The sequence below is a fragment of the Anopheles funestus genome, chromosome 2RL (assembly GCF_943734845.2).
Source record: "Anopheles funestus chromosome 2RL, idAnoFuneDA-416_04, whole genome shotgun sequence".
Taxonomy (NCBI): Eukaryota; Metazoa; Arthropoda; class Insecta; order Diptera; family Culicidae; genus Anopheles; species Anopheles funestus.
Window position 1 is genome coordinate 60,064,329 of NC_064598.1, and position 27,742 is coordinate 60,092,070.

The window sequence follows — 27,742 nt, forward strand, 5'->3', positions numbered from 1 at the left end:
TACATTTCCATTTGCTAGCACAATGGGTCACGGGGATACGGCCGGAACTACAGTTCCGTACGAATGAAGGAGTGTTTTCCATTTGCCAAACGAACGAGCGCTTCAAGCTGTCTCCCCTGGGAGCTACTTTACAGCAGGATATGCCAACAAACTGATGAACGTTGCCGTTTGCTTTTTTCTGTGCAGACCGTCCGTCCGTGCTGACCGTACGAACAGATGGACATTGCGCCATGAGACAGAAAAACTTGTTGAAACTTTCGTTTCGGAGGTCATGTTGGGGTGGAGATGGAAATAACAATTCCCACCCGCTTCCTGCTCTGTACTGACTTTTCCCGAAATGATATTGGAGGCGGGGTGAGGAATACGACACGGACTTGCAAGTGTCACTACAAATCGGTCCTCATTTACGGCAGCGCTAAGCTTCGCCAACTCGTTTCGTCGTTTCGCCTCCCGAAGAAGGAAAGTAATCCGGTGCGGGTTGAAAAACAATTCGACCTTAACATACGGATATTGCAAACAACCCGGTAGTGCCTTGCACAGAACAGCAGAACGTTCGTTGGTCGTTTGTGTTTGTTGTATTTTTCAACACGACCGCTCCATCGGATTAGCACCGCGGCAAACGTGCACGAGATGGTGTGCGAGGTGACAGAAACATTCGCACAAAACAGCACCGAAACAAGAACTCGGATCCGTGTTAAAAGTTATTGCTCACATAAAAGCTAAATGTGCGCCATTTCAATGCTGACTTTCTCTAACATTTATTGTTTCTTTTTTTCTGCTTCATCTTTCTTCCCTGTTACACAGACTATCCGCGGGTAAAGGTGGGACCGGAAAATCCGCTACGCGTCGAACGGGACAGTACTGCTTTGCTGGAGTGTGCCGTGGACTCGAAGCCCAAGGTGCCGAACGTGCGATGGACACGAAATGGACGACTCATCAGTTCCTCCCCATCCCATCCGATACAGCGCGTTTCGGTACAGGACGCTGGTAACTATGCCTGCTCCGCGGACAATGGATTGGGTAAGGTTGGCGAACAGATCATTACACTGGATGTACTGTATGCGCCGATCGTGGTGATTGAATCGAAAACTTGGGAAGCGGAAGAACGATCCACAGTTACGATTCGCTGTAATGTCACCTCCAACCCGCCACCAGTATCGATCGAATGGTTCAAGGAGGGCAGTCCCGATTTCCGCTACACTGGTGACATTTTGCAATTGAGAGACGTAAAGGCAGAACATGCTGGCAGGTACGTGTGTCGGGCGGTCAACATGATGAAGCCGTACAATGGGAAAATTGTCGAACGTGTCGGTAATTCTACCGTGGCACTATTGGTCCGTCATCGGCCTGGTCAAGCGTACATTAATCCCAGCAAACCAGTCGTCCATGTGGGTAACGGAGTAACGCTGACCTGTTCAGCGAACCCACCCGGTTGGCCCGTACCACAGTTCCGTTGGTTCAAGGATGCCGTCGGAGAATTACTATCTACCACGAAAACTATCTTGGCCCAGGGTCCTCAGTACGTGATACCCCGTGCACATCTCGGTAGCGAAGGAAGCTACCACTGTCACGCCGTCAACGAGCTGGGCCATGGACCAATGGCCACGATCAATCTGGAAGTTCACCAACCGCCTCAGTTTATTGGCAAAATGCAGCAACACATGACCAAGCGCGTCGGAGATACGGATTTTTCGGCCACATGTCACGCGAAGGGTAAGCCGCGTCCGATGGTACGATGGTTAAAGGACGGACGGGACATTACGACCGATGCCAACATGTATCGCATAAGCACCAACAATAATGACGGGCTCAGTGGCATGGTGACAGTCCAGAGTACGCTTCTGTTCCAAGGAAAGGCACGTCCGCACAAAAACCAACTTCTTCCAAGTGATCGAGGCACTTACACGTGCCTCTTTGAGAACGAAGTTAGTACAGCCAACGCGAGTATGAATCTGCGCATTGAGCATGGTCCCATTGTACTACACCAGTACAATAAGGTAGCGTACGAAATCAATCAAAATGCAGCTGTTATGTGCCGTGTGCAGGCATACCCGAAACCTGAATTTCAATGGCAGTTGGGGACGAACACTGCTGCCCTGTCGATGTCCTCTGATGGACACTACGAAATCAACACTACCACCGATAACAACGACATCTACACGAGCGTATTGCGCATTAATCGTGTAAAACATGAAGACTACGGCGATTATACGTGCCGGGTCGGTAACTCAATCGAGACGATCCGTGCACCGATCCGTTTGCAGCCACAGGGACCCCCGGAGAAGCCAACCAACCTTGGGGTGGCTGACGTTGGCTCGAACTACGTCTCCCTGGTTTGGGATCCTGGCTTTGATGGTGGCATCACCAGCACTAAGTTCTACGTCTCCTACCGTAAGGTGGCTATTCCACATCACGATCAGGTCAAGGAGGACTGTGGCATTGTGCAGCAGGTCAGCTCGGATTGGATGGAGTACGACTGTCAACGTGATGTGCCGTGCAGCGTAACACCACTGGATCAGTATCAGAGCTACGTCTTCAAGGTAAAGGCGTATAACGCTAAGGGAAATTCTGAACCTTCCAATGAAGTAGCGACAACGACGAAGATCAGCAAGATTCCGGTACCCCTTCACGTCGGTTTCGATCCAGACACGAAACAGCTTGGCCTAAACATTGGCGCTACCTGTCTGGCCCTTATTGCCGTTGTTGAAACGATTGGGTTTCACGAGAGTCCAATAGCAACGTGGCAAGTGGTGCAATCTATACCGCTAGCAGTATCTGGCAATGGTCCAACATACAAGGAGCAGGTACTGGAAAACATGTACTCCGCCCGACGATCCAGCGGTCGATCGATGGCCAATGATGATGATTTTCCGATGGCGCTGGAAGAAGAAATTCCACCGAAAGTGCGCGTCAAGCTTTGTCTGAAGTCAAGTCACGAGTACTGCGGGGACTATATGGATGCAGAAAGTAAGTATAAATACCAATGTATTGATAGATTCATTTGTTAGTCTTGTATATTAAAGTCCATTAAAATGTTTATCTGTATAAAAAAAACACAAAAATTACCCGTTTCCGTAATCAAATTGTAATTAAAAATTGATTGTGGCTAAATCATTATACAGTTCCCTTTCTTGTCCTTTTAATTTACACCTTACACTATTTGAAATAAACAAGTGCTTAACTCCTGGTAAACCCAAGAAACAATCAATATATAAGCTTAATTTACCTTTTCTTTCAGTTGGTCCCGCTCTCATACACGACTCTGCGTTCATTGCTACACCAACACTTATCGCGATCGTTGTTTCGTGCGTAGTGTTTGCACTGTTTGTTGGCCTAATGCTAATGTTTTGCCGCTGTAAGCGCAATCAAACGAAGAAATCAAACCAATCAAAAGACTACGAGATGGACTCGGTAAGACCGTCCATAGTGGCACAGCAAAGTCAAGCTCCACCGCCCTACTATCCCACTACTACCGGGCTTGACAACAAGGCCCTTGAGCACTCGATGGATCTCGCACTGGCACTCGAGGATCAGAAAACCTCGGTCTACGCAACGCACAACGGCTACGGATATCATACTGGAACGAGCATACAAGTAGCTGGCCATAGTCTACCAGCTAATGAATGTAAGTAATCATTCGTAAGACAGAGCGACAAGTCGTTAACCATAAGCCAAGTTGTTGAGGTTAGAGGATGTTTGTTTTCTAATCTACTTACATACTTTAAATCGCAGCTACAATTATTTTAAAAGGTTACTGTTTCTTTTTTATTTTCATAATAATATTTCAGCTCGCTAGTTTGTTTTTTCTAGTGTAGGTTATTAAAGCATAAATTAGCTCGATCAATACAAATGTTTGCCAGTACCTATTTACTGCGCTCATAATTCAGTAGCAGCGTCCCCCAGTATTTTTTGCGTTGCTGTACATATTTTACAGATCTTGTTAACCTAACATCCACTCATATAAAACACGTCTACAAAACGCAACACAGAAAACGATTCAATTAAATGTAGCCATCACACTTCCTCAACACAATACTCCCCAATATTTATGCTTTTTTCTTTAACAATCAACTTCCTTGGGGTCCATCTTTAACATCGTACCAAACGACATTTTTTAACTCCCTTCACTGCCATTTCTTCTACTGCGGTATTGCTTCTACTAATCCAGGACTAGCAAGCGCCATAACTTCCATTCCAGCAGGTAAATAGTGAATCATACTAATAATACAGTCCTACCCCGTACCCAGTTTCTGCTGTACATTGCACTACCGTGTTGGTTTTCTATGCAAATGTCTAGCCTAACTGCACCAAATAGCTATGGTTTCTGCTTTTGCCATCCGGAATGCTTCACAGATCTGTCGAGCGTGTTCGATTGGTGAACACAAACGAGTGAACCCTATCAAGAGTGGATTGTTAGTAGCAAACACGTAGCCAGACATTAGCTGTGTTTTTTAACCAAAGCTTTATCTCCCCATTTGATGTCATCGAAATATGTTAGAATGTGTAATACTATTTGCCTGTGCTTTACTACATTTACCTTTAATCTTATTCTAGCAAAAACCTAAACACAAACTAGAAGTAGAACTAGCAAAGCTGCACCAGTGCATGTTATATTTTTATTATGAGTTGTGATCATTGTTTAATTTTTTTAATGTTTTACTATTTAATTTGTTGTAATCTTTTTTGTGTGACATTCTTTAATTTGCATATGTTGCAAACTTTTACACAATATTCTCTTGGAAGAAATGTAACATGTTCACCATTTAGAAAAAATAGTTGTACTATCGACTCACAGCTCTATCCTCTTTTGTTGAACAACAAATATGAATATATTGAAGTTCAGAACGATAAGAACGCCACAATGTAACTTTTAATTGAATTTAATGCACATACCATTCCGATTGACGGGAACTTCAAATTCCTTTCTACAAAACCGTCATATATTTACACAACGCTTCACTGAACACATCAACACTTTTAATTCAGCCAAATGAACTTGTTGGTTCAGTTAAATGAAACTTGAATGTGCTCGAGTTCCATTTTAAAAAAGGGAAACATGATTCTGCTACAATTGAGCCGTATTTGAATAAAAGGAAAAGCCTCTATAAAACTGGGCCAATGCATAACAAGCGAAATCCCCACACTAACACACACACATATCGGCACGAGCGGAGAGTTACATTGTTCAGTTTTCATTTCAAGCACAGCACGCAACGAAATCCTTTTGCTCTATATATATATATTGTCCCCATCATGTCCCCAAAGAATTCAGCATGGAATGCAGACTTAAATGCAACACTCTCGTCCCTACCGGATGTCGTTTCGCTGCTTTGTTTTTCCAACTCCGTGATTCTCCGGTTTAACCATTAATCCCTTATCCGTATTATGTCTCCGACCCAGTCTGAATGTGACTTTCATGCACCACGCACGGTGGAAGCTGCACATTTCCACCTCTACCGCGCACCGCTGTTGGTTGTTTGCACATTGTATTGGCGTAGAGAGTTTGTCTTCTTTTTTTACCACAAATAAGCTTAATAATAAAAAAATCCAAAACCCTTTTTTTCTCTTTCATTTTCTCTTTTCCACCGGTTACGATTATGCTTTCATCGCCGCAGGGGTCACGATGGGTTACACGGAAAACAGTTACACCAACTCGAACAACGGCGGTAGCGTCAATTCGCAGGATTCCATTTGGCAGCTCAAGGGTGCACCACCACCACCAGGCGGCTCCACCACGATGGCCATCGGCATACAACCACTCTCGATGGCCAGTCTGCACGGTGGAGGTTCTGCGTATGCTACCACCACAACCACCACAACAGCGGCGGCCGGTTCGGGAACACCCGGGCTGGTCTATGGTTACGATCCAATTGCAACGCACTCGAACGTGTACGGCGGTGCGATGACGATAGCGGGTGACGAATACAGCCAGTATCCCCACCAGGCGGCCACCCCCAGCCAGCACGGTGGCGAAGACGATTACCTACATCATCATCATCATCATGCGGCGGCAATGCGCCAAAGCCAGAATCCCTCCCGGCAGCAGGAGTACTGCGGAGATTCCTACGCGTCTGTACATAAAGCAAAGAAACGATTAGACCAGCCAACGCATTTCGGTAGGGCACGAAACGAAACCGCTACGAGCGCACACTAAACGCTCGCACCCGCGTAATGCATTCCACTAATCGATTCCGTATCCTTTTCCACGTTTCATTCCTGTCCTGTCTCATTGCAGACTCATCATATCACGACGTTAGCGGTTTGCCCGATCCCTACCTGGATCAGCAGCAGCAGCAGCAGCAGCAGCATCAACTGCATCAGCTAGATCACGAGGACAGCAAATCATTGCTTCAGCTTAACCACACGCAAGACCACGGCAGCTTACACCTGCACGCGCAGCAGCAACCGCAGCCAATCTACGAGGACAACCTGGAGAGCGGCTACTCGACACCGAATTCGCGGAATCGACGCGTCATACGGGAGATAATTGTCTGAGAACAGCCCCGGGTACGGTTCGCTGATAGCGGATCGTGCCTGTAAGCTGGAAGTGCAAATCCATCCATTTCCGGTTTTTCCTTGAACAAAACACATAAAAAACCTAGCCCGCCCATCCGCCCCATCTGTGTATCCACTTAGCCCCGACCCAAACGGTTCTACAGTGCATTCAACGCAATCGAGTGTTGGCAGAAAAAAAGGAGACAAAAGGGAAAGATATAAATTTGCAGCAAACGCATCCAGGTATCGGTGGTACATGGGGCAGACAGCCTCGAAACGGTTTAGCGAATATATCAATTAAAAGCTAGCCTAGTTTATCTAGAACAAGCGGTGGTGTACCCTGAATGTCGTAATCGTTCTACAAATGAAAAAGGTTAAAAAAGCGCAAAACAATACGCGCTGGCCGATGCTCCTTTTACGTGCCAGCAACATCAGAGCTAATCGTATTGCGTTCGAGCGAAATTATGAATGTATCTCTATTCATTATTGCTTCATCGATGGTCAAGCAAAAAAAAAACAGGGAAGCGACAATTGTTTCTGCTGGCACCACAGCCGGCACATGAACCGCACAGGACCCGTGTACGCGACAAACCCAAAAAACAAAAAAAAAGCTCTCTTCGAACAAGGTGGTCACCAAACCAACACAAAACCACTATACACCACTAGCTAGCAGTACTACCCTGCGCACACATCCACTACACTGCGGTTTTGCTAGTTTGTTGCCATTTTGTGCGCAGCTAATTGTTTTAGTTTGACACTTTAATTTAAGTGCTGCCGTGTTTGCCGACCGGGGATGTGATCAGTCTGACTGACAACGCGGTCGAACCAGCAGGACAATCTCGCGAGCTTTTTTTCTGTTCTGTTTTGATCTTCATTACATGCAGCACAAACAACAACATGTCCATTAAATTACATTCAATTTGTGCGCTAGAACGAACGGTGGTCCGACAAATGCTGAACATAATTAGACCCTCCGCGATTTGCCACAAAATGACTGATATCCCGACTGAAATTAACTACTCAATATGGTTTTGTTACATGCTGTGCTACGCACACAAACGGCGACAAACAAAACATCGCACCGAAGCGCGTCCATGTCCATGTTGTGTGTTTTGAACATGTCATTATTTGTACTTCCGAGAGCGGTGCTCCTTCCCGCGCACACACTTCCTCATATTAGTGCATACTACTCGTATTTAAATATGTTTCTATACCAATGATTAGGATAAGGTTTCTAGAGTGTATGTATGTGCTTTATTTTTTAATACATCCTCCACGTCGTCGGCACCTTGCCATCGCTTGCCCAATCGTCCAGCATAGTGAATCAAATACATTCGTAACGTTCCTGTGCACTGTAGCCGAGGCAAAATGGATACTATTTTGGCTGCAACCGCTGCAACCGGTATCCGATACGATACGGGGGCGCATTTATATACCAAAATCTATCGACGGAAGAAGCGCGTAAAACATTCGGTTAAATAGGCGCCTACGTCGTAAGACATGATGTTTGCGTTATCTTCAACGTATTGTAATACAATACGGTTTTTGCTATACTAGGTACACTTTTAATTGTATGGAAGAAAAAAAAATGTGCCCTTAAAATCGAGATCATTACACTGCGGATGCTGATCGTGACTGTGTGTAGAGAGTCTGCCCGTGGTAGATACAATTCGCAAAGAACGACCTAATCGTAAGAAATTAAAAGAAACGTGTATAGAGAAACAAAGATATAGAGAGATAAAGCGGGAATACCATTTACGCAACGCAAAACGTTACGCGTGTGTGCACTGTACTTGCGTATGATTCGTCTCTAAGTGATTATGTGTGCGCGAGTGATGATGTATGTGTGTGTGTATCTGCGTGTATGGGGAAGGATCAGTTGGTGAATAGTGTATTAGTGTATCCTTCGGAGTGAACGATCGCTGAATGTCGGTGCACAAAAGAATTTAACGTGGTATTTGAATTTAGGAAATAGTTTTCTTTTTTTTAGTAACACACACGTGAAGCGTACCACACTAGAAAACGAAACAGAACGAAGCATTGTATTACAGTACCAGTATACTTTACCACACATAACAAACCTGCAAGATGAAGCAGGAAGCAACCACAAATCCCTACTACTAACCACTCTTCGCTAAAACAAACACACACACAGAGAATTGCACCAACTGTTTGTTAAGAGATCAACCAAGAGATAAAAACGCACCTACCAGTATCGAACCCCATCGGAACTAGATCGCCGTAGTTGCTGTAGCACATTGTTGTCGAACGTTAGCATCAATATGTGAGCAGACTTGATCAAAACATCCTTTTTGTAGGAAGTGTGTCTTATCCCATCCATACAGCCTCTCGCTTTTGCTAATCTGGCTCACTGTACACTTCTTAGTTCCAGCAAATTGCATCACCTGTTTAAACCAAACGTAATGAAGATACGTACACATACAAATGTGCGTGCATGTATTTTAAGTTTTAGTTCCTGTTGTGCTGCAGAACAGGTCAATGTGGGGTTGTGCAAAACGTTTCATGCCTAAGTATGTACGTGCATGTGTCTGTTTGTGTTGTGCGTGTATGTTTGTGCGTGTGTGATGTATAGGAAATATCGAATTTATCTACGCCGATGGCGCAAATTATTAAACGTGCTATATAAAGAAAAATCAACCATTGGTCGAACACAATGTATATCAAAAACGCATCGGAATCAACACTGTATTAGTAAAAAAATATCCCCCATCCTTCGCTGTACACACACATCCACAGGCAGATATTGGTTTTAGGAAGCAAGGAATTCATAATACAATATACTCGTTGATGTGAACGGATATGTAATTCATCCGATCAACGAACGCGCATCCGTTTCACATGTTTTGATTTGCTCCAAAACTTCTTTTTTTAATTGATAGCTCACCTGCAAAAAGCAACTCACGAAAAAAAACTCAATTAGCACACATTGCACGGTTAAAGGTGTACGTAAATGTTCGAAAACAAGTGATAATGTTATGCATTAGCATCATTTTATGTTTTACAAAACAGTAGAAAAACAAAACATGTAAAAATGCATTAGCAGACCTGCCAGCTGTACAGTGTGGTGAATTTGTTACGAAAGCTTTTCCAGTGGTGAACTTTCTGCCATCTTACTGCAGCGCCACCTGGCGGCTAATTTTGCGTATATTCCATGAGCAGTTATTTTGGTCGCTTAAAATATAGTTTTTTCCATGACTTTTGTTAGTTTTTTCACAAAACTAAAATTATTCATACCATACATGTTGTGAATATTTATTGATTACTCTTCTCACTTCAACGTCCGGCTCATTCTCATCCATTCATCATTCATTCATTATTTTATGTGTGTTCATAGCTATTCGAAAAATGATCTCGATCGCACAAAACTGTTTGTTTCCTGTTTGGGAACATAGATATCGCTCGTGTCTAAGAAATTTGGACAAACAAAAAAAAAGGAAGGTGGCCAAGTTTGCTACACACATCATGCTGTTTTTGTATGAACATACGAACGCTAATTTTAAACAACTCAATCTAGATAGATAGGAAAGCTTTTTGCCCGCCATAAGATGCGAAACAAATCGTTTGAATGATACAAGATGTAAGAAACAAACGCACGCAGCGAGACAGATAGAGATTGGGATGAGTTCGAGGATAGAACCGGGAAATAGAGCAATGTAAAAACTAGCCCGTAAGTGTAAACATTTAAATATAATTATTTTAAATTGTAATGAATCGGAAAAGAAAAATATATTCAAGAAACAGAACAAAATCTGTATGACTTGGAACAAAAAATCACTGAAACCTATACAACCACCATCAAAGGAAACGCTAATGTAGAGATCTAACAACATTAGGCCAGAATTTTAAGGTTGTCGGTCGAAAACAAAACACATACGCAAAATGTAAATATACTCTAGCCCTAAGATCCCATCGCATAGAGGAAAATTAAAGCGAATTCTCCTATCACTAATAATAATATGATACCATGAGAACACAGAACAGTCACGTGCGAGATTTAAGCAAGTTATATAGGCAAAAGTAAAATGTACGTTCACACACACACACATAGAGCAAATCGCTGTAGGGGGAACGAAAGCGGCAAGAAATGCAGGGCAAATTTTCTTTCGACAGATGAAAAAACGATATGATCAGTCAGTCCACATAAACATTGAAACACATTCTGCAAGATGGAACGTACCCGAAGGAGCTAAAGCGAAATGCAAATGTAAAATGTTGATTGAAAAACAACATGGTTTGTGTTTCTGGGGTTTTATTTCTACACAGGTAAAGAAAACGAAACTGAACGAAAACTGGAAAATGATATTTTAAATAAAGCAAAACAAAAACTATGAAAAAATAACAAATCTTAGTATCTTTCATTGAAGTATTTTTTTCTCTTTTTTGACCGCAAATAAGTAAGTACTGTGAAATGTGAACTCTACGGTAAATAAACTTCGAAATAAATTCTCGTACTTATTATTTATCAATGCCCTTCTATTACAAATGCACTACTTTACCAAGGAACCAAGGTTTCATTTTGCGCAACATGTTGCTCGATAAATCGCTCAACTTTTCCTATTATGTTGCTACTACTTAATAACTTCCCATTTTACTACCGGCACTAATCTACCGAACAGCGCAGTGCGAAGGTGTAAAACTATGAGCAATGAACACTTCGCAACTCCACCAACAAACGGTAGCGTTCACGAGAAGGTGACAAAAGTTTTTCAATATACAATTCACCTTGCAAAACACTTTTTCATTTTCTGCATCCCATTATGATAAGCAGACAAACTGGAGCTTACGCAACTTCGCTTCTGTTAAGTATTGTTCAGTTGTTGTTAATGTGCATCTTCATCTTCAATGCCGTTAGTTGCTCTACATGGAATGGGCAAACTGAATACAAGAAAAAAAACAAACAAACGAACTGCCCGCGTACGTTTAGTTTGTTTTACGTACAGATTTTTTATCTTTTCTTCTTCCTTTCTCTCATACCGGTACAGAACTAAGCAAAAGTTTTTCTTCAAATTCCCGGTAAGGTTTCTGGTTCGTTCGCGCTGATAATTAATTGCACTTTCATCGTAACTTTAATCTTTTTGTACACGTGTTATTCCAGACCAAATAGAAAGAAAGAAGATCATTTTAAAAGATGCTAAGAGCTACATTGTACAATCAAATCGCGTAGTACTAATTCCCTGCCTGTGTGTAATCTAGCAAGGGTTTATTTAAAAATGGCATTCACTTCCTATCTTTCTTTTCAAAGCACTCGAAAGTAGTGAAGTTCACTGAGAACGAACGTTTTTTACGTTCATGTTTTCTTTCAGTAGTTTCAATTATGTCACTTTTAAAAACGTATGGATCAATTAGGCTACGGTTAACGAAATTAGAAAAAACTAATTTCAATTAATTAAAAATCAAATAACAGTAATTTCATTAAAATTTGCTACTTTTCTACAAAATACCTTTCCTTTTTTTCTGTGATAAAATAAAAAGAGCCTACATATGGGATTCTAAAAATCTTCCTTAGACAGTGCTAGGTATTTGTACTATATTTATGGCTATTTCCTAATCATGATACTGCAAAAAAACTTTGAGGCCATCTGATAAGCTATACGTTAGCTTATCAGGTACTAACACCATATAAGACACCAGGTCCTAATGAAATAGCCTTGTTCCATTAGTTCCATAAGATATTTAGGAATCATCCCGAAATTGAAAATCGTCTATCTACCAGATCTTAACCATGCGAGGAAGCGTTCCAGGATTCACACTATGGCAAATAAAGCCTAGCATGGAAATCTTCTCTTCAGCCTCATAGCTACAGAAAGTGCTATATCTACTGGACCGATATCTTCTTTTCTTCTTTTGGCCAGACTGATGATGCAGATCACTCAGCTCATAGAAAATCATTAATTAGGCAAAGTAAAAAAAGAACAACTAAAGTTTTAGAACCAGACAAATAGACGAACATGTACACAGGAGTCTTGGTCGTTTGAAATAGTGTAACTGACGACGCCAGATAAGTAAGAAAATATTTCTTGCATTTAATCTTATTTGTTTATTCAACGCATCGTGTTATTTCGATGGACGATTATATTATACTTAAAACAAGGTTATTTCTAACACTAAACCTAGCACTAATCGTAAAGTTCATGGAAAGCGGGTTGCCTAAGAAAAAAATACGATGATATCTCAAAAGTTCAATCAGTATAAAAATGAGTAACAGTATGCAAGATGTTGTGCTTTAGGAATGTGTAACACCGATCTGTGTTCTTTGACAAATGCATTAGGTTCTCCTCTCAGCTATTGAGATCCAAGGCAACTGGACAGGTCTTGATTAGTGATGGGTTCTCGGAATCGCACCCACGGCACCGAACCGCTTCCGAGCATTGCAACTCCGGCTCCGATTCCGGCTAGGTTAAAACCACGATTCCGCCCGGAACCGCCCGGAGCCGCCCGGAGCCGCCCGGAGCCGCCCGGAGCCGTCCGGAGCCGCCCGGAGCCGCCTAGTCGGCAGCCGGAGCCGTCGGAATCGTCGGAGCCGTCCGGAACCGTCCGGAGCCGTCCGGAACCGTCCGGAGCCGCCTAGTCGGCAGCCGGAGCCGTCGGAATCGTCGAAGCCGTCCGGAGCCGCTAGTTATTGCTAGCGCTTTATTTTTTTAATTTTTTTAAATAAAGATTGCTTTATTTTTTTTTACTTTTACCAGATTATATAAAATTTGCTGATAGTGCAATAATCTAGAATACATCATTGCCAACTAGCGGCTCCGACGATTCCGACGGCTCCGACGATTCCGACGGCTCCGGCTGCCGACTAGGCGGCTCCGGACGGTTCCGAACGGCTCCGACGATTCCGACGGCTCCGACGATTCCGACGGCTCCGGCTGCCGACTAGGCGGCTCCGGACGGCTCCGGGCGATTCCGGACGGCTCCGGGCGGTTCCGGACGGTTCCGGGCGGTTCCGGACGGCTCCGAGTTCGGAGTACTGCACCTACCTTCCGGAGCCGCTTCCAAAATTTATGGAGTCATTCGGAAGCGATTCCGGTTTTTTGTCGGATTTACCCATCACTAGTCTTGATATTTGGAGCACAGGTTATGCCAATAGTACGTTAGAGAATTGATGATAATGAACACGAACCAGTATTTGAATGCAAGACATTGTTTTTTGGTTCCTGGGATGTAAGAGTTGTTGATTTTTCTTCTGAGGTCACTTCAAACAAATCAATACGTATAAAATAGTAATATTTTAAAAACACCTTCAACAAAATTTCGTCCTCCTTAAAACAGTGTCTTGGCAAGCCTATTCGAAGTGAGTTTTAAACAAGTTTAAAGTAATGCGAATTTCTTCCAGGGTTTTTTTTGCACTTAAAACAGTCTCTTGCGAATATCGACTATTTTTCGTGAACAATAAGATAAGTATCGTAAATCCAAAAACAAAAAACAAAAAACAACCATCTGAACAAGATCATTAATTCGCAAGCCCATTTCCATGAAGATCTCGTTTCGAGCGTCTTCCAGTCGAAAAGGGTGATACAAATATTCTTAGACGCTCCGTTAGCTTCCTGCCTGAGTGCTACTCTTTAAATATACATACACAAAACTACAAACAAAAACCAACACCCGTGATCAACGCACCTCCTATCAACAGCTGTGGAAGAAGAAGGCAGTCCAAGGAACGCCGCTGGCTCATTTCCATTCTTCGGTAGTGTTCGGATAATTTATTTTTAGCTTTTCCACACACCGCCATTCCCCCAAGGCGACGCCCGCATGGATGTGTAACAATTGTATTTTCCATGCTGATATAAAGTAATTTCCATGCCCGGCTCTGAAGTGTTCATGGTTCATGGTTAAAAAGCATAATTTTCTGAGGTTGTTTTCGTTTGAATAACAAATGAAACTGATTGGATATGTAGTATTATGGTAGTATTTAAAAGTGAACTAATAGCTACACCAGCATTAAATAAAAGTAACATCAAGTAACACTACTCGGGGGGACATTTTCCTTCTTGTTCACGTACGGTGCATTATCGGAACAATGTCGCCATGTACCGAAGCGTTTGAAAGAAAACAACCATGCTTTCAACCGCAGCCGAAGCAATAGCACCATGAAGAAAGACACCACAAACTGCCTAGATCAAGCAAAGATTACACTTTCGTTGCGGTTGGCTTTACACCGTTGCCACCATTCGGCGGTGATTCGGCCGTTTTATTTGGGCCTCTCCATACCATGCGAGCTGCTAAAGCCAGTAGTTTCATTTTACACTCCAACGCAACTGGAAGCAACAGCAAACGCTCGTGCGCACATTGAAAGAAATGCATGTGAAGATCGTGAACGGATATTCACGAAGAGAGAAGCACACGCACGTCGTGCACGGCTATTCGAAGAAATATTCACGTTGCAATGCAAGTACGGTGCATGAAGTGATTAAACAAATTTAAACTCAACTGAAAACTCAAACGTACGCATGTTTGAAATTTTGAATTTCTATGGAAAACGCGCGCCAACAGACAGACCGTCGGTATTGCGCAAGTCAAGAGTTTGATTCGGGTTCCAAACAAACAAACAACGAAACTGTGCGATCGAATTGCGAAACCGAGCTGGTGAAAACAGTGCAGCAGCAGATGAGAGCGTAGTGAGAGTGAAACGATGCACCGTGAATGCAGGTGGAAAATCCAAACGCAAGCCGTCTCTCGTGCAGTGAAAGGTGTGTGCGCCGGAAAAATCCATACGCTGTGTGTTTGCACTATCAAAGTAACCTTGTAAGCGCAAAAGAAACGTGCAATTTTTGCCACAATCGGTGCCTTCATCATTATTGCTACACAGCCGCGATCAAAGTAAACTGTGCCAGGATGTCGTCGAACGGGAAATCCTGCACCACTTGCGGTGATTGTGTTGTGGTCTTAATTGGTTGTTTTTGCAGCAAACGTTTCTTGCCAGTATTTCCATTTAAGTGCTAATGGTACGTGGAAAGATAGCCACCCCTCGAAGCAAAACGTTGTACTACATGGCAGGAAGTGATTGAAAAGAGTGGTAGAGTAAATCGAAACACAAAAACATAAGGATTTGACAGGACTTGCGTGATGGGAAATACACAGGCACACGCGGCCACCCAGCCGAACGCTGCGTCAGCTGAGCAGCAGCCAACCTCAAGGTCGTCCAAAACACCGTCCCTCTCCAAGGGTCGAAGCTTTATCAAATTCGGCAAACGCAAGCAGTTGTTGGTGGAACACGAGGGTCAAACGTTGACCGGTGGAAGGCTTAGCGTCGAAGATGATGTCACCAAGCCCGACCTTGTTACTGCTGACACGGAAGAGGACGGCTTTTCGAACATACTGTTGGATGCGGCTGCTCACTTGGACCGGAACAACTCACGCCGTGAGCAGAATGGTAGCATTAGTGAGATTGCCGAGAAATCAGCTGACTCGAATGGGCGCGACGACGAGGAGTTTGATTACATCCAACAACAAGGTATGTATTGTAATAAACCCTAAATTATATCGATGGTTCATGACTTCGATTAAAGTGAGCAATAGTAATAGATTTGTGGGTTGAAATGGGTCTGTTATTATGATATAATTTGTTTGTACATATTTGATCTCTCTGTATGCATTCGGTAACATAATCATATGCATTATTAATGATGCCCTGAGCAGCCGTATTGCCTTCCTTCACCACGTGGTAAATAATACATCGATAGCACTTTCCCGCGCCATGGTTCAGCTGTTCTACACACCTTTCATGTCTGGATTAGCATGTGATGTAGATCAAAAATATGTTTCAAATTTCACTCCGAGTCAATTTTGTTCGTGGCCTGTCAGGTGTGATATTGGCACCAGAAAGAAACATGATAATGACGTGTTCGTGGTACATGTGTATCAATTTCTTAATTTATCAAATCATTTCAAATACAGTCAACTCCCTCATAACGAGTTCGCTCTTTTGGCGAGTTTTTCGCATAAGAAGCATATCAAAATGTGATAAAAAGGTGTTTTTGAATTAGAAAACTCTCACATTTGATAGGACTTTTGTTCCTCGGTTCCGAAGGCAATGAATGGAAGATACTTTTTTGACATTATACATACGAAAGCTGCTTAAAGCTTCAAAATTGGTGTGCTTCTCGACAAAAATTAAAAAATTAAAAAAATAACATGACAGAAAATCTAACAGGACACTTTAACAAACCATCCATAAAAGAATTTATCTCGCATGAAAACGTAAGACACGTTTTTTTAAGTATCTATGCTAGAAACTTACTGTAAACTGTAACCAAACATTTTACGCTTTACTTTAAGCTATAGCGACACTAATTGCAATCTTTATTTTAAATGGTTTAAGATAATTTTAAAAGATTGTTAACCACAAAGAAAATAACCTAATGCAAAACGATAAGCTGTTTAACCATTATCTGGGAATTAAGTGTGATGAAATAGTAAACCTCTTCTCAAGCGATTTACTTTACTCCCTTTGTAAACTGTGCAAAGTATTCACTAGCTAAGTATCAATATTTGACGACACAATGTTGACATGTTGTAGATGGCGCGTAAATACTTGCTTTGCTGTCTCTCTCCCTTAGTGATATAAGGCTAAACAACGGTTAATGTACTGTAAACGATCAGTTTGGACTATTCTAATGACAAACTAGTTTCGCATGCATGGGAATTTTGAGATAAGTATTTTCTGACTATATTCCGAACTGTTCAACACCACGGTTAGCATGTTTAACGGCCTCGTAAAATGATAAATTAATAATTAGTGATTTTATTAAAATTAATGTGCCAACTAAAAATATAAGTCTGTATATAGAGAGGTAAGGAATAGAATGCCATCGAAATAGGAAATAATTTTTAAGTTAAATAAGCTTCTGCCTTAATTTGTTGACTGCGTATATTTTGTAAGGATCATTTGCTGATCGATGTTAAGATTGGCCATTGTTAATCCAATCTAAATCTTATCTATTTATAAGTTGCACAAAATATACAACATATTCAAAACATCTTAAAAATGAATACATTAACATACATTATGTGAATATAATAAAGTTATGCTCCTGTTCGCTCATATCTTGATATGAAAAAAATTACCTTATTTGAGCGTGTTTCTTTGTTCTCCTTTCACGATCATAACGAACATACACGCATTAAAATGAACGACCAGCCTCAACTGGTGGCAAACCAGCCAAGCATGCAAAAGATGCGTCGCGATCCGTTGATGACGCAATTTACGAGACTCACCCTCAACGACCACCACCCGCCATACCGGCTACAACGATGACGACATCAAACACGGGGGGCATGATCAGCAACCCAAGCGCATCATTCACACACCCGCCCGATCACTGTAAGTCGCTGACCTGCTTAGAGACGCACAAGCACATTTCTCCACAACAAACGCTGCCGCACCATACATGTCCGCCAGCAGCCAGTTCTAGTAGCACCGGTCACGATAGTACGCTCACTGGCACCCGCGAATGCAACAACGCACCAATACAGCGGCAAGATAGCGGCTTGCCGGTCGCGACGCATTCCGTTTCTATAACAACAAACGATGTCGAAACCTCCACCCAACAACCGACCCACTGCAGTAGGGCGGCATCATCGCAGCTACGCAGCAAACCAGTTCCAGCCACGGACAACACGCTCACCGATGGTTGTGGTGGTGTGGTCGGCCAACAGCCAGCGAACCCGATCATTGTCACTACCGACTCGTGGAAAAGGGCCAATTCACTCAATCAAACTCCAGCCGCGCGTGAAAGCCAACCTTCCACCAATTCGTGCGCGGCGTTACGCAGCAAAGGTTGGTGTGTGGTGTATATTTTATCTTTTCGACTTGCTGTATAACTTTAGAAAGAATGCAACAAGTTGCAAGTTGGTGTTAAATGAGATAGTTCAGATGTTTTATGCGAGTGTTTTTTTGTGTTTTAGAATTCGCCTGTTTTGTGGTGAAATGTTCCTCTACAAAGTCTTTCGTTCTAGCAACGGAATGAAACAGAAAGAGAGAAGAGTATAGAATTATGTGTGTACCGTTAATTTAAGTGATCTTTCCCGGCATGAAGAAGCTAAGTGTAGCAACGAGACGTGTACAATTCGAGTGAATTCTACTTTAGGCCGCCTACAAAATTAGATCATTCCATATTGTTTCTGCGCCCATTCTGTTCATACCCGAAACGATCAAGAGAAGCAAAACAGAAGTGTTTGGATATTGGAGAGTGTGCAACGTTGCCAACGTCACGCACACACCACTCATTGATAGAATCTATGAATGAAGCAAAACGAAGGACAGAACGGAATGAATGTTATAAGGCGATTTAGGAATCCACACATTACTGCTGTACAATTAATCATTTTTTGCGTGTTGTGTTGCTTTTTGAGTAGTTATTCGAATATATTTTCTTGCAATTTTACGCCATTAATAACTGTTTACAACTTTACTTGAAACCATTAATTGTAGTAATTTCTATAGCTTATTATTTATTCAGAAAGAATTTGATGTGTAGTTTAGAAGAATCCTACCACCTTGAAATTAGAATACCCTGTAATGTGCAGTACATATTATTCACTTGCAAGAGATTTTAGTACCCTATGGCACATTATTCAATGATAACGATCTTTTTTGTAGATACACCGAATGTCATACACTTGCGCGATCGTACCACTTCTTCAAGCTCTGACTCGATCTTCACGGATCCAGCATCACCGCAGGGCGGTTTTGCGACCGAAATTAACGAAGCTTACTATTCCGAAGAAAACATCTGCGATCTTAACGATACCGCTTCGACTGTTCGCAATCGGTCCCCACTAGCTCAGCTAACCATCTGCAGGAATGAATCACTGACACTCGGTGGCACTGACATTGAACGAGAGGAGCGTCTAAAAGCAAAACTAGAGTGCAAGAATGTATCCCACATCAGTGTTTCACCCTGCAATGAAAACTACTCTAGCGGTAAGGAATCACAAGCGAACCTGCACATCGAACACAACGTGAGCAACGTCTGCATTGAGTCAGAAACTGCCCTGTATGACTCATCGGAATCATCTTCACCACCTCCGGATAACAGTATGGAACGAAAACGGGTGCCTCTGTCCCATCGCAGAACGGGTAGTGTCACCGTTACAGGCAGCAATGGAACGGGAACAACCGGTATTGGAACACGTGTTCCAACTAATGGGAAACCTACGAAAGTACTGACCAAATCTAGCCTTTACGTAGGCACAAAGTTACCTGTGCTAACTGACCGTAAGGTCAGCGCTAATAACTTTTCGGGCACGACTCCGGCCAACAGAGTTGTACGACCGTCTTACGTTCCAGAAAAGCTCAACTTTTTTGCATATGAGAAATTTGAAGGTAAAATCGGTTTTCGAGGCAGGTGTGGTGTAAAGCATACCCACCCACCATCCTTTCTAGTTCCATATGTTTTAGTTTTGTAGATTGTGTAGACTAACCTTACGAATTTATAACAATTATAATCGATAATATGAACCATTCGTAATATCATGTTATGTTTTTTTTAATATTTGCATGTGTTAATATTTGAAATTGGTATAAAATATTAAAGCCAGGTATTTGTGAACAAAACCTGCACCTTTCGAGTGCCAAGCAAAAGAAAAAAAAAGAAGTATGCCTGACTTATCGCTTATCAATCTCACCTCACAGGAACATCACATTTCTGACTATTGCGCATGCTATGTTGTTGTATCACCTTATCAGCAGATGTGGCCGCATTTATCTGTACTATTGTCATCAACCATTTCTTTGGTTGCACAGTTCTTTCGAAACGGAATGAAAAGTTAATACCAATTCTGCACCTTTTTCATAGTTTCTGTTCACAAAACGATCTTCAAATAATTTATGTTCGCAAACAGTACATCACACATTTCTTGCTATTCGTGTTTTAACAGCTAGAAAAACTAATTGTAGTTTACAAATTGCATTAATGCATTATTCTCCATTACAGGACATATGCTGATGAATTGGTTATCATCATCCCTACCTTCGAATATACCAGGAGTAAACGAACAAGACCTGCAAGCTCTCCTATTCCAGTACTGCACAAATCTTCTTGTTGCCGGCGTCATGAAACAGATACCTGACAAACATGCTCCACCACAGGATACTTTTCGGGTAAGATCTCATAGAAGAATAAAAGCTTAAATTTGTGTACAAATCCCATTTTCCCGTCGTGTTTAACTATCAAGAAAACCTTGACGAGTTCATTGCTGTAATATATCATGTAATGACACCTTAAGTTTCGTACTTCATTTTAACGGTAACTCACTTAGCAACGAGATAAAGTGGACGCACACTAGCGGATATATGATGATAACGAAAGGTGTTGACAAACAAAATGAAGAGAATGCTGTGACATGATAACAAAAGGTTCACGCATCACGCTCTGTTTTGAGTGTATATCGGTCGCACGTAAACAACAATGTACAAGGCGAATGTGTGAGCAAAAAAAATTAGATAAATCCATAAGAATTCATTTGATTATGTGGGTTAAATAACATAAATATGGTCCATTTTCAGTTCTGTTCAACCAACTCGCGGTTGTCTGCTGATTGTTCTAAAATTTGGTTTCTTTTTAGACGAATCTCATGTACCAGTGGACGCATACCGAGCCTCCAACACCGACACCTGTTACACCCGGTAGACTTGAACCACACGTCGTTTGGCCGCACGCGTCGGAAACACAGTCCACTACAAAAAGTGTTTCCCATCAATCAACTAGCACGAACATTGAACAACTCGCCAATAGTAAATCTGACGGCGATAAAACCATGAGCGAAAGCCTCGGCCAAGATCAGAATGACGATCAAAAAGCGAGTGATTTTCAGCTTCTCCGGCGCCGAATCGCAAGCTGCGAAACGATCGCTCAACTAAAGAGCATTTTGCAGGAGCTATTCTTTAACAACAGTATCCCGGCTGATGCAGCTGAAATGACTAAGAATCACAATTTCAACGAGCAATCAATGAGCAATAGCTATCGATTACTGTTCCGAGATCTTCTCAATGGCACTGATTGCACCATATACGATAAAGCCACGACCGATCTACTTAACGAAACCGAGTGTACAGTGTTTGCTGCATCTACCAGCACTCCAAAAGGGAAATCCATAATACAAGAAAACAATAACTCAAGCGAAAGTATTGTAAGCCACAGTTTACAAGCGTCTCCCAACCAAGGAGTACAAGATGAGCAAAAGCAAACTTCTGTTACACGTGATACAACTGCGAATACGCACCAAACATTCCTCAACAACAGTATTACTGCCAGCAACATCAGTGATCTTCCAGAGCATGACACGACGCGGTACTTCAACGAAGCAAATATGCCTAATAGTAATGTGCCGTGTGCTCCATCCGTGACCAATTACGTCTGTTCTAGCTGCGCCAAATCGCTCTCATCTGGAAGTACAACGTCCACTCTATTAGCTCAATCTGCAGACGAATCTGCAAACGTTAAAAGAAGTGCAGATCATACGGTTCTAATGGACAGCGCACAGCCAGCGCTAGTAACAAGGGAAACGCAAACCGACCCCAGTAATAAAATTCATTCCCAGGACGATACAGCCATTCCATGTCCTTCTGACATTAAGCCGTCTTTGCCACCACCGCCACCTCCACCGCCACCACCTCTCTTCAATACTATTCCAGCACAAACTGCGACCGGGGTACAACAGTCGTCCCTTCCTCCTCCTCCCCCACCACCACCACCTCCAACACCTTTCCAAACTACATCATTGCCACCACCTCCACCTCCACCGCCACCAATGCCAATGGTTGGCGAGGGAGGCAAACTTCTTTCCGTTCCTCCACCACCTCCACCGCCTCCACCAATGGGGATTGGTCCTGCGGGAGGAGCTGCTGGCACAGCTTTGATAGGACCACCACCGCCCCCACCAGGTGGTATTGGTGGCGGGCTTGGTACAAATGGGCCGAATGCGGCTCCACCACCTGGACCAGGTAAATTAGCGTCAAGTGCCTCCACTACTGCGAACACCAGTGGCCCTCCGCCACTACCACTACCCATACCAGTGCCCGGAGGATGGTATGCGGCGAATAGTAAGCGTTTGTTTTTGTTCCCTCAATCTCAATCTTTTTTACCCTTCAATTTTACTTTTCACAATTTTCACCTTTCTTCGGTAAACTCACTTTTCCTCGGTTAAAAAAACACTCTAGCGATAAGTAATACTGAAGAAATTTGAGTAACATCTGTACAATTTTGGAAACGCGTAGAAAGTCCAACCGACCACACGCTTTTTCTCTATGTCTATCCTATCAAGATCGTTTTTTTTTACAACGTGCACCCACTTAAATGGTAGTAGAAGTAGTACTTGTAGTAATAGTAATGAGCTTTTCCAATTTTCTCATCTGTTAATTTTTCTTTCAAACAACGATCTTTGGTTAAGGCTTTTAATTTATTTTGTGTAAAAATTGTTTTCATCTTTTCGTGTGGAAATATTGTCTTGTTTGATAAATTTTTGGTTCGATTGAAAATGCCCTTTGCAAAAGTTAATTTTTATTCTAAAACTTAAACGTTTGCGTTACTCTGATGCGTTTTTTATAAAGGAAAACGTTTTAGACACTTCACGAAAGGATTGTGTATTTATGCTGTTTCAACTTTAAATCGTTTTGTAATTAACTTTACGTCTTTGCGCAATATGCACGTGCATACGCTACCCTTTTAAATATTCGACTCTTCCTTTGGTTATTAGGTCCTCAATTGTTTGTGTTTCCGTTGGTAGTTTGTGTCTCACATCCGTAGTTATGTCGCTAGCAATATAATAGTCACTAATATTAAAATTAATTTCCTTTCCCCAGTTCTTCGCAAACAACCGGTTAATCCGCCTAAACCGATGAAACCCCTCTATTGGACCCGCATTATAGCACCAAAAAGTAGTAGCGCTGGCAAAAATTCCAACGTGATGTCGACGTCGCTGTGTGACGAAACCGACGGAGCGTCCTCCATATCGAGCACAAGCGTCACGGAGCCTACTGATGGTGGAGTGCATGCTACAAAGTTAGAAACAAATTCCTCGCCACCCACATCGTTGGAAATCGAAAAGCGTCTAGGTCTGTGGCAGGAGCTTGAGGAAACAAATCTCGACAACTTGGAGGAGTTTACTGAGCTGTTTTCGCGCCAAGTAATCATACCGAAACTTCGGGAAAAGGTAGAGAAACCGGAAAAAACCATTAAAATACTCGACTGCAAAAGATCCCAAAATGTGGGTATTTTCGCAAAAAGTTTGCACGTAGAATGGGACGAAATTGAGTGTGCTATTTACCACTGTGATACGTCCGTCGTGAGTCTGGAAGCGATGCAAAAAATCCTTGAAATTAAAGCCAGCGATGAAGAGCTGATGCAGATCCGCGACTACGCAGAGAGCAGTTTGGCCAATAATAACAATGCGATCCCGCTCGATCAGCCGGAACAGTTCCTTTTGCGCATATCAAGCATTTCGTTCTTCTCGGAACGCATTTCCTGCATCGTATTTCAGGCCGAATTCGAGGAACATTACAAAGGCGTGTCACGCAAACTCAAAACGGTTAAACAGACTTGCGAGTTTCTTACGGAGAGCGAAGAATTGAAACATCTCTTTTCAATCATACTTACGCTGGGCAATTTCATGAACGGAGGCAACCGTACCCGCGGACAGGCGGACGGTTTTGGATTGGAGATTTTAAGCAAGCTCAAGGATGTCAAGTCGGCCGACACTAATACGACGCTCTTGCACTTTATAATCCGTACCTATATCAGCCAATGCCGCAAGAGTGGTATCATATTGCAGGAAATAAAGCTACCCATTCCGGATCCTGGTGATCTGGATAAGGCCGTAATAGTGGACTACGACGATTGCAGAACGCAGCTTACAATGTTACGCTCAAAAACAGAAGGTAAGTTCAATTGTTGGTCAATCATCGTTCGTTTCTGTTGTAAAAAAGTTGATCCTATTGTGTACTGTCTTACTGCTTCCAGAGTGCCGCAGAACTGCAGACAAAGTTATCCAAGATTCAACGGAAGATCATTTGCATCCATTCAAGGAAATTATGGAAGAATTCATTGAAAAGGCCACCGCTCGTATCGAAAAGCAATTCTGCAAGCTCGAGGAATGTTGCGAATGTTTCGTTCGCACAATGCGCTTCTACCATTTTACACCTAAAACGGGCACACTAGAAGAATGCAAGCCCGAAATGTTCTTCGAACTATGGCTACCGTTCGCACACGACTTTAGGAGCATTTTTAAAAAGGAAATGCAGCACCATTTAAATGAACTGTAAGATTACGCGACCAAGTTACATGCCGCTTTACGTTACCTCTAATGAAACCTTTGCTTCATCCTCTGCTTTCAGTTTAAAAAAGACCAAACGTCCATCAACGGCACCGTCCGGTGCAAAACAAACCACAGCAAAAGTGAAACCCGGCTCGCTAAAAGAACGTATGAAACGATTGATGCAAAACTAAAGCACCAACTACGGGTTTGGAAGTTGAACATGGAATGCATGCGTTGTAGCGCTACGAGTAAACAAAAACCTATAATAAAGTATTAATGTAAAAACTTACGTACAAATCTTTCCCGACGCTTTTCCGCATGCCCGTCTTCGATTCGTATCAGTAAGACCTTTGCATGTTTTTTATCTACCATTTACATCGTATGATCAAAACTTCCAGTGTTTGGGGTGTTATTCCTTGCAGAACTGATAAAATTGATCCTTGTAACGGTTCCTTCATTATCGTTTAACATAGTATGGTTGCCCCCTCGACACATGTTGCGGTCCAAATTGGGAATCTTCCTTTTCTAACAGAGAAACAAAGCTGTTTGGTTGAAGGCTTGTTTCGGACGCTATTACTTCAGTCGGAAATTTTAGCACCAGGCAGTTGAAATGAATACGTTACATGAACTCTTTATTATTATTACCACGCTTGTGGGGCGTGTTCAGTACAGTGCCGGTTGATGCCAGACGATTTTACCCAGCAAGCAACCCGTAACGAGTAGTGGGAATCGTGGGCTGAACTGACTGCTAACTACCATAGACGAGTGGCATTGCTTATGCTTCAGTTCCTGCAACTGCTGTGGATTCTCGTTACGCCAAATTCCGGTGGCATGTTGTAGTTGGTTACAGTTTTCGTTAAATGCCAGCAAACGGAAACCATTTTCGTGCGGTGAGCAGATTATGCGACCATCTGGCGAGAAGCATGATTCCTTGATGTAACCCTGCTTCGTAGTTGATTCCTGAATGTAGTAAAGCATACGGGAAGCATTTTTAGAAACCGTTTCTGTCACACGCTTTCTTCCCGCACCCGTGTAACCGGTGCTCGCGGAAGAGCTGACGCCGGACACTATGCCATAGATTTGACCACGATTGTTGCGCACTTGTGGATTCGGCATGTTCTTACGCTCTCGGAAAGTTATCTCGGTAGCCCATATATCGGTGCTACCAATGTCGGAACGCAGATACCGTCCCGTTACCATTACACGTCTGCCAAGCATAGATGGACGGCCTGCACTTCCTATAGGCACTGACTGTGCACTCGGACCTGCCTCCCCACCATGTGGTTCTTGTTGCGGTGGTGTTATTAAATTGTTACGACTTCCGGAAGGTTCCGGTTCGTTAGTGCCCGCGTTTGCGTTATTTCCATTGCTACCAGCCGCAGGTTCGTTGTTTGCATCGACCGATGGCATCATTTCTCGCATGGTAACATTTAAGCGAAAAACGCTTCCCATCTGACTATTTCTAGTCGATCGTCTAGATAGCCCGCTCGTGCTAGGTTGTGGCCCTGCAGCCATATCCGAACCGCTGTTCGTCGGTTCCTCTACTTCATCTTCCTGTTCCTCTCGGCGTTCCTGCTCGCGCGCTACCACTTCCTCCTCATCCTCGTCCATTTCTTCATCTTGAGGCAGCTCTTGTATATCGTGCACAACGGACCACTCGGTCATTTCGTCAGTTGACACGTTTCTGGACAGGGTGCACCAGCCTTGCGGGTGCATCGCTAGTCCACAGATCATTTCCGGGTTGTTGTTGGGCGGAAAGTCTGTCACTAGCTCGATACGGTTCTTCTTGCGTTTGGAGTAAAACATGGGCCTAAAGCGCGCTGCCATTGGAATAAGCTGGCGGCCGACCTGCATCAGCCGGTAGACGTTGGGATAGAATCCGTCGAGATCGCTTGCAAGATTTGCGAGATCCAGATCGTGAATGACCATTAAATAGCCGCTACTCATACTTAGTACTAGTCGGTTTTCGTCGGGTGTTAAACGCGACCGCAACAGTCCAGAAACATGAAGTACTCGCCGACATACGGAGCCATATTCTGTGAAGTTGTTAATCTCCCAGGCATAGATCGAACCATCAAACCCGGATGACAGCAGCATGCCGTCGCGTTTCGAAAACTCGATGTTCTTCACCCAGCCGCTGTGCCCGTTCAAGGTGCGAAGTTTCGTCGTCAGATTGCGTATGTCCCATAATGCGACCGTCGTGTCATCGGAACAGGTAGCAAATATGCGATGATCAATAAACTTTATGCAGTTTACACATTCGGTGTGGGCATTTTTTACCGCGCAGATCTGTATCTCCGTCAGTGGATCGAACAGTACAATCGATTTCTTTTGACAGGCCGCCACCAGCAACGTGCCATCTGGAGAAAATTCTAAATTGAACGCTCCTCCATAATCTCGTACAATGCCGGGGAATCGGCCCGGGTCATTCCATATCTTCTTCGGCTCCAAGGAACGGTAGATAGTGCGATGGATTGTGTCTGCATCACCGAACCGTGGAACCAAACCACGCTCTCTGCGAGAGCACCATTGATGGATGGGCATGAACTTGTTCGAAGAATCCCCGGACCCATCCATGTTGGGGAGAAATGTTGGGACTGATCTCTTTGTAACTGGAAATATGGAATTGGATACGTACGTAGTTTGTGTGTTTGTTGTTACCGAAAGTAAAACATTTCATTGCTACGGCCGGCAGCCCAGTGCTAACACGGCGTCTACGCAACGTGTTGTTATAAAACTGTGCAACTGATGAGCAAAATTACGAGTGCACATTCTTTATGAGGTTTCGATGTTACAGGCAACAGTATGATAATACTTACGCTATTCGTTATCCCAGAAATGTACACAAAAACAGCATATGAACGAGGTGCAGATTTGTTGTTGTCAGACACAGAGAAGCTTTCGAAATGCAACAAAAGTGGTATGCATTTGTGCCAAAGTTACAACTGCAGCAACTCAGCAAAGGTAACCTGACTCT

General features: G+C 43.0%; 3 protein-coding genes across 8 annotated transcripts in view; 2 read left to right on the top strand and 1 right to left on the bottom strand.

The window, feature by feature from the left end:
• The window catches only part of LOC125766629 (hemicentin-1-like), a 167,293-nt gene extending 156,550 nt beyond the window's left edge, over positions 1-10,743 (top strand). For 3 of the 4 annotated variants that reach the window (XM_049432824.1, XM_049432825.1, XM_049432826.1), the window contains 4 exons: positions 805-2,967; positions 3,239-3,625; positions 5,616-6,116; positions 6,236-10,743. In XM_049432824.1, coding sequence (XP_049288781.1) covers positions 805-2,967; positions 3,239-3,625; positions 5,616-6,116; positions 6,236-6,495 — 3,311 coding nt within the window. In that variant the 3' untranslated portion in view covers positions 6,496-10,743. Of the gene's footprint in view, positions 1-804; positions 2,968-3,238; positions 3,626-4,168; positions 4,202-5,615; positions 6,117-6,235 lie in introns of those variants that run through there. The other variant, XM_049432827.1, reaches the window with a different exon arrangement.
• A 3,990-nt stretch (positions 10,744-14,733) lies between these two features.
• Positions 14,734-25,054, top strand: LOC125766628 (protein cappuccino). Of its 3 annotated transcripts, none has more exons than XM_049432820.1 (8): positions 14,734-15,964; positions 17,651-18,289; positions 19,112-19,837; positions 20,448-20,614; positions 21,079-22,555; positions 23,315-24,388; positions 24,471-24,768; positions 24,845-25,054. In XM_049432820.1, the coding sequence occupies exons 1-8, from the start codon at positions 15,577-15,579 to the stop codon at positions 24,954-24,956; spliced, it is 4,881 nt and encodes a 1,626-aa protein (XP_049288777.1). In that variant the 5' UTR covers positions 14,734-15,576; the 3' UTR covers positions 24,957-25,054. The 3 variants fall into 3 exon arrangements, with proteins under 3 accessions (XP_049288777.1, XP_049288779.1, XP_049288780.1); XM_049432822.1 differs by having other exon boundaries at positions 21,079-22,456; XM_049432823.1 differs by lacking the exon at positions 17,651-18,289 and having other exon boundaries at positions 14,736-15,964.
• A 316-nt stretch (positions 25,055-25,370) lies between these two features.
• Positions 25,371-27,730, bottom strand: LOC125766641 (DDB1- and CUL4-associated factor 10). Its single transcript, XM_049432859.1, has 2 exons — positions 27,585-27,730; positions 25,371-27,377 (listed from the first exon to the last, which is right to left on the bottom strand). Exon 2 carries the CDS (start codon positions 27,340-27,342, stop codon positions 25,429-25,431), a length of 1,914 nt encoding a protein of 637 aa, XP_049288816.1. The 5' UTR covers positions 27,343-27,377; positions 27,585-27,730; the 3' UTR covers positions 25,371-25,428.
• Between the last annotated feature and the right edge of the window lie 12 nt (positions 27,731-27,742).

Bases quoted from the DNA above. Each gene is read 5' to 3' on its own strand.
- LOC125766628 (XM_049432820.1), top strand. From the start codon at position 15,577: ATGGGAAATACACAGGCACACGCGGCCACCCAGCCGAACGCTGCGTCA. The intron at 15,965-17,650 runs GTATGTATTGTA...ATGAACGACCAG, and splicing joins TGATTACATCCAACAACAAG to CCTCAACTGGTGGCAAACCA. The intron at 19,838-20,447 runs GTAAAATCGGTT...TCTCCATTACAG, and splicing joins TGCATATGAGAAATTTGAAG to GACATATGCTGATGAATTGG.
- LOC125766641 (XM_049432859.1), bottom strand. From the start codon at position 27,342: ATGGATGGGTCCGGGGATTCTTCGAACAAGTTCATGCCCATCCATCAA.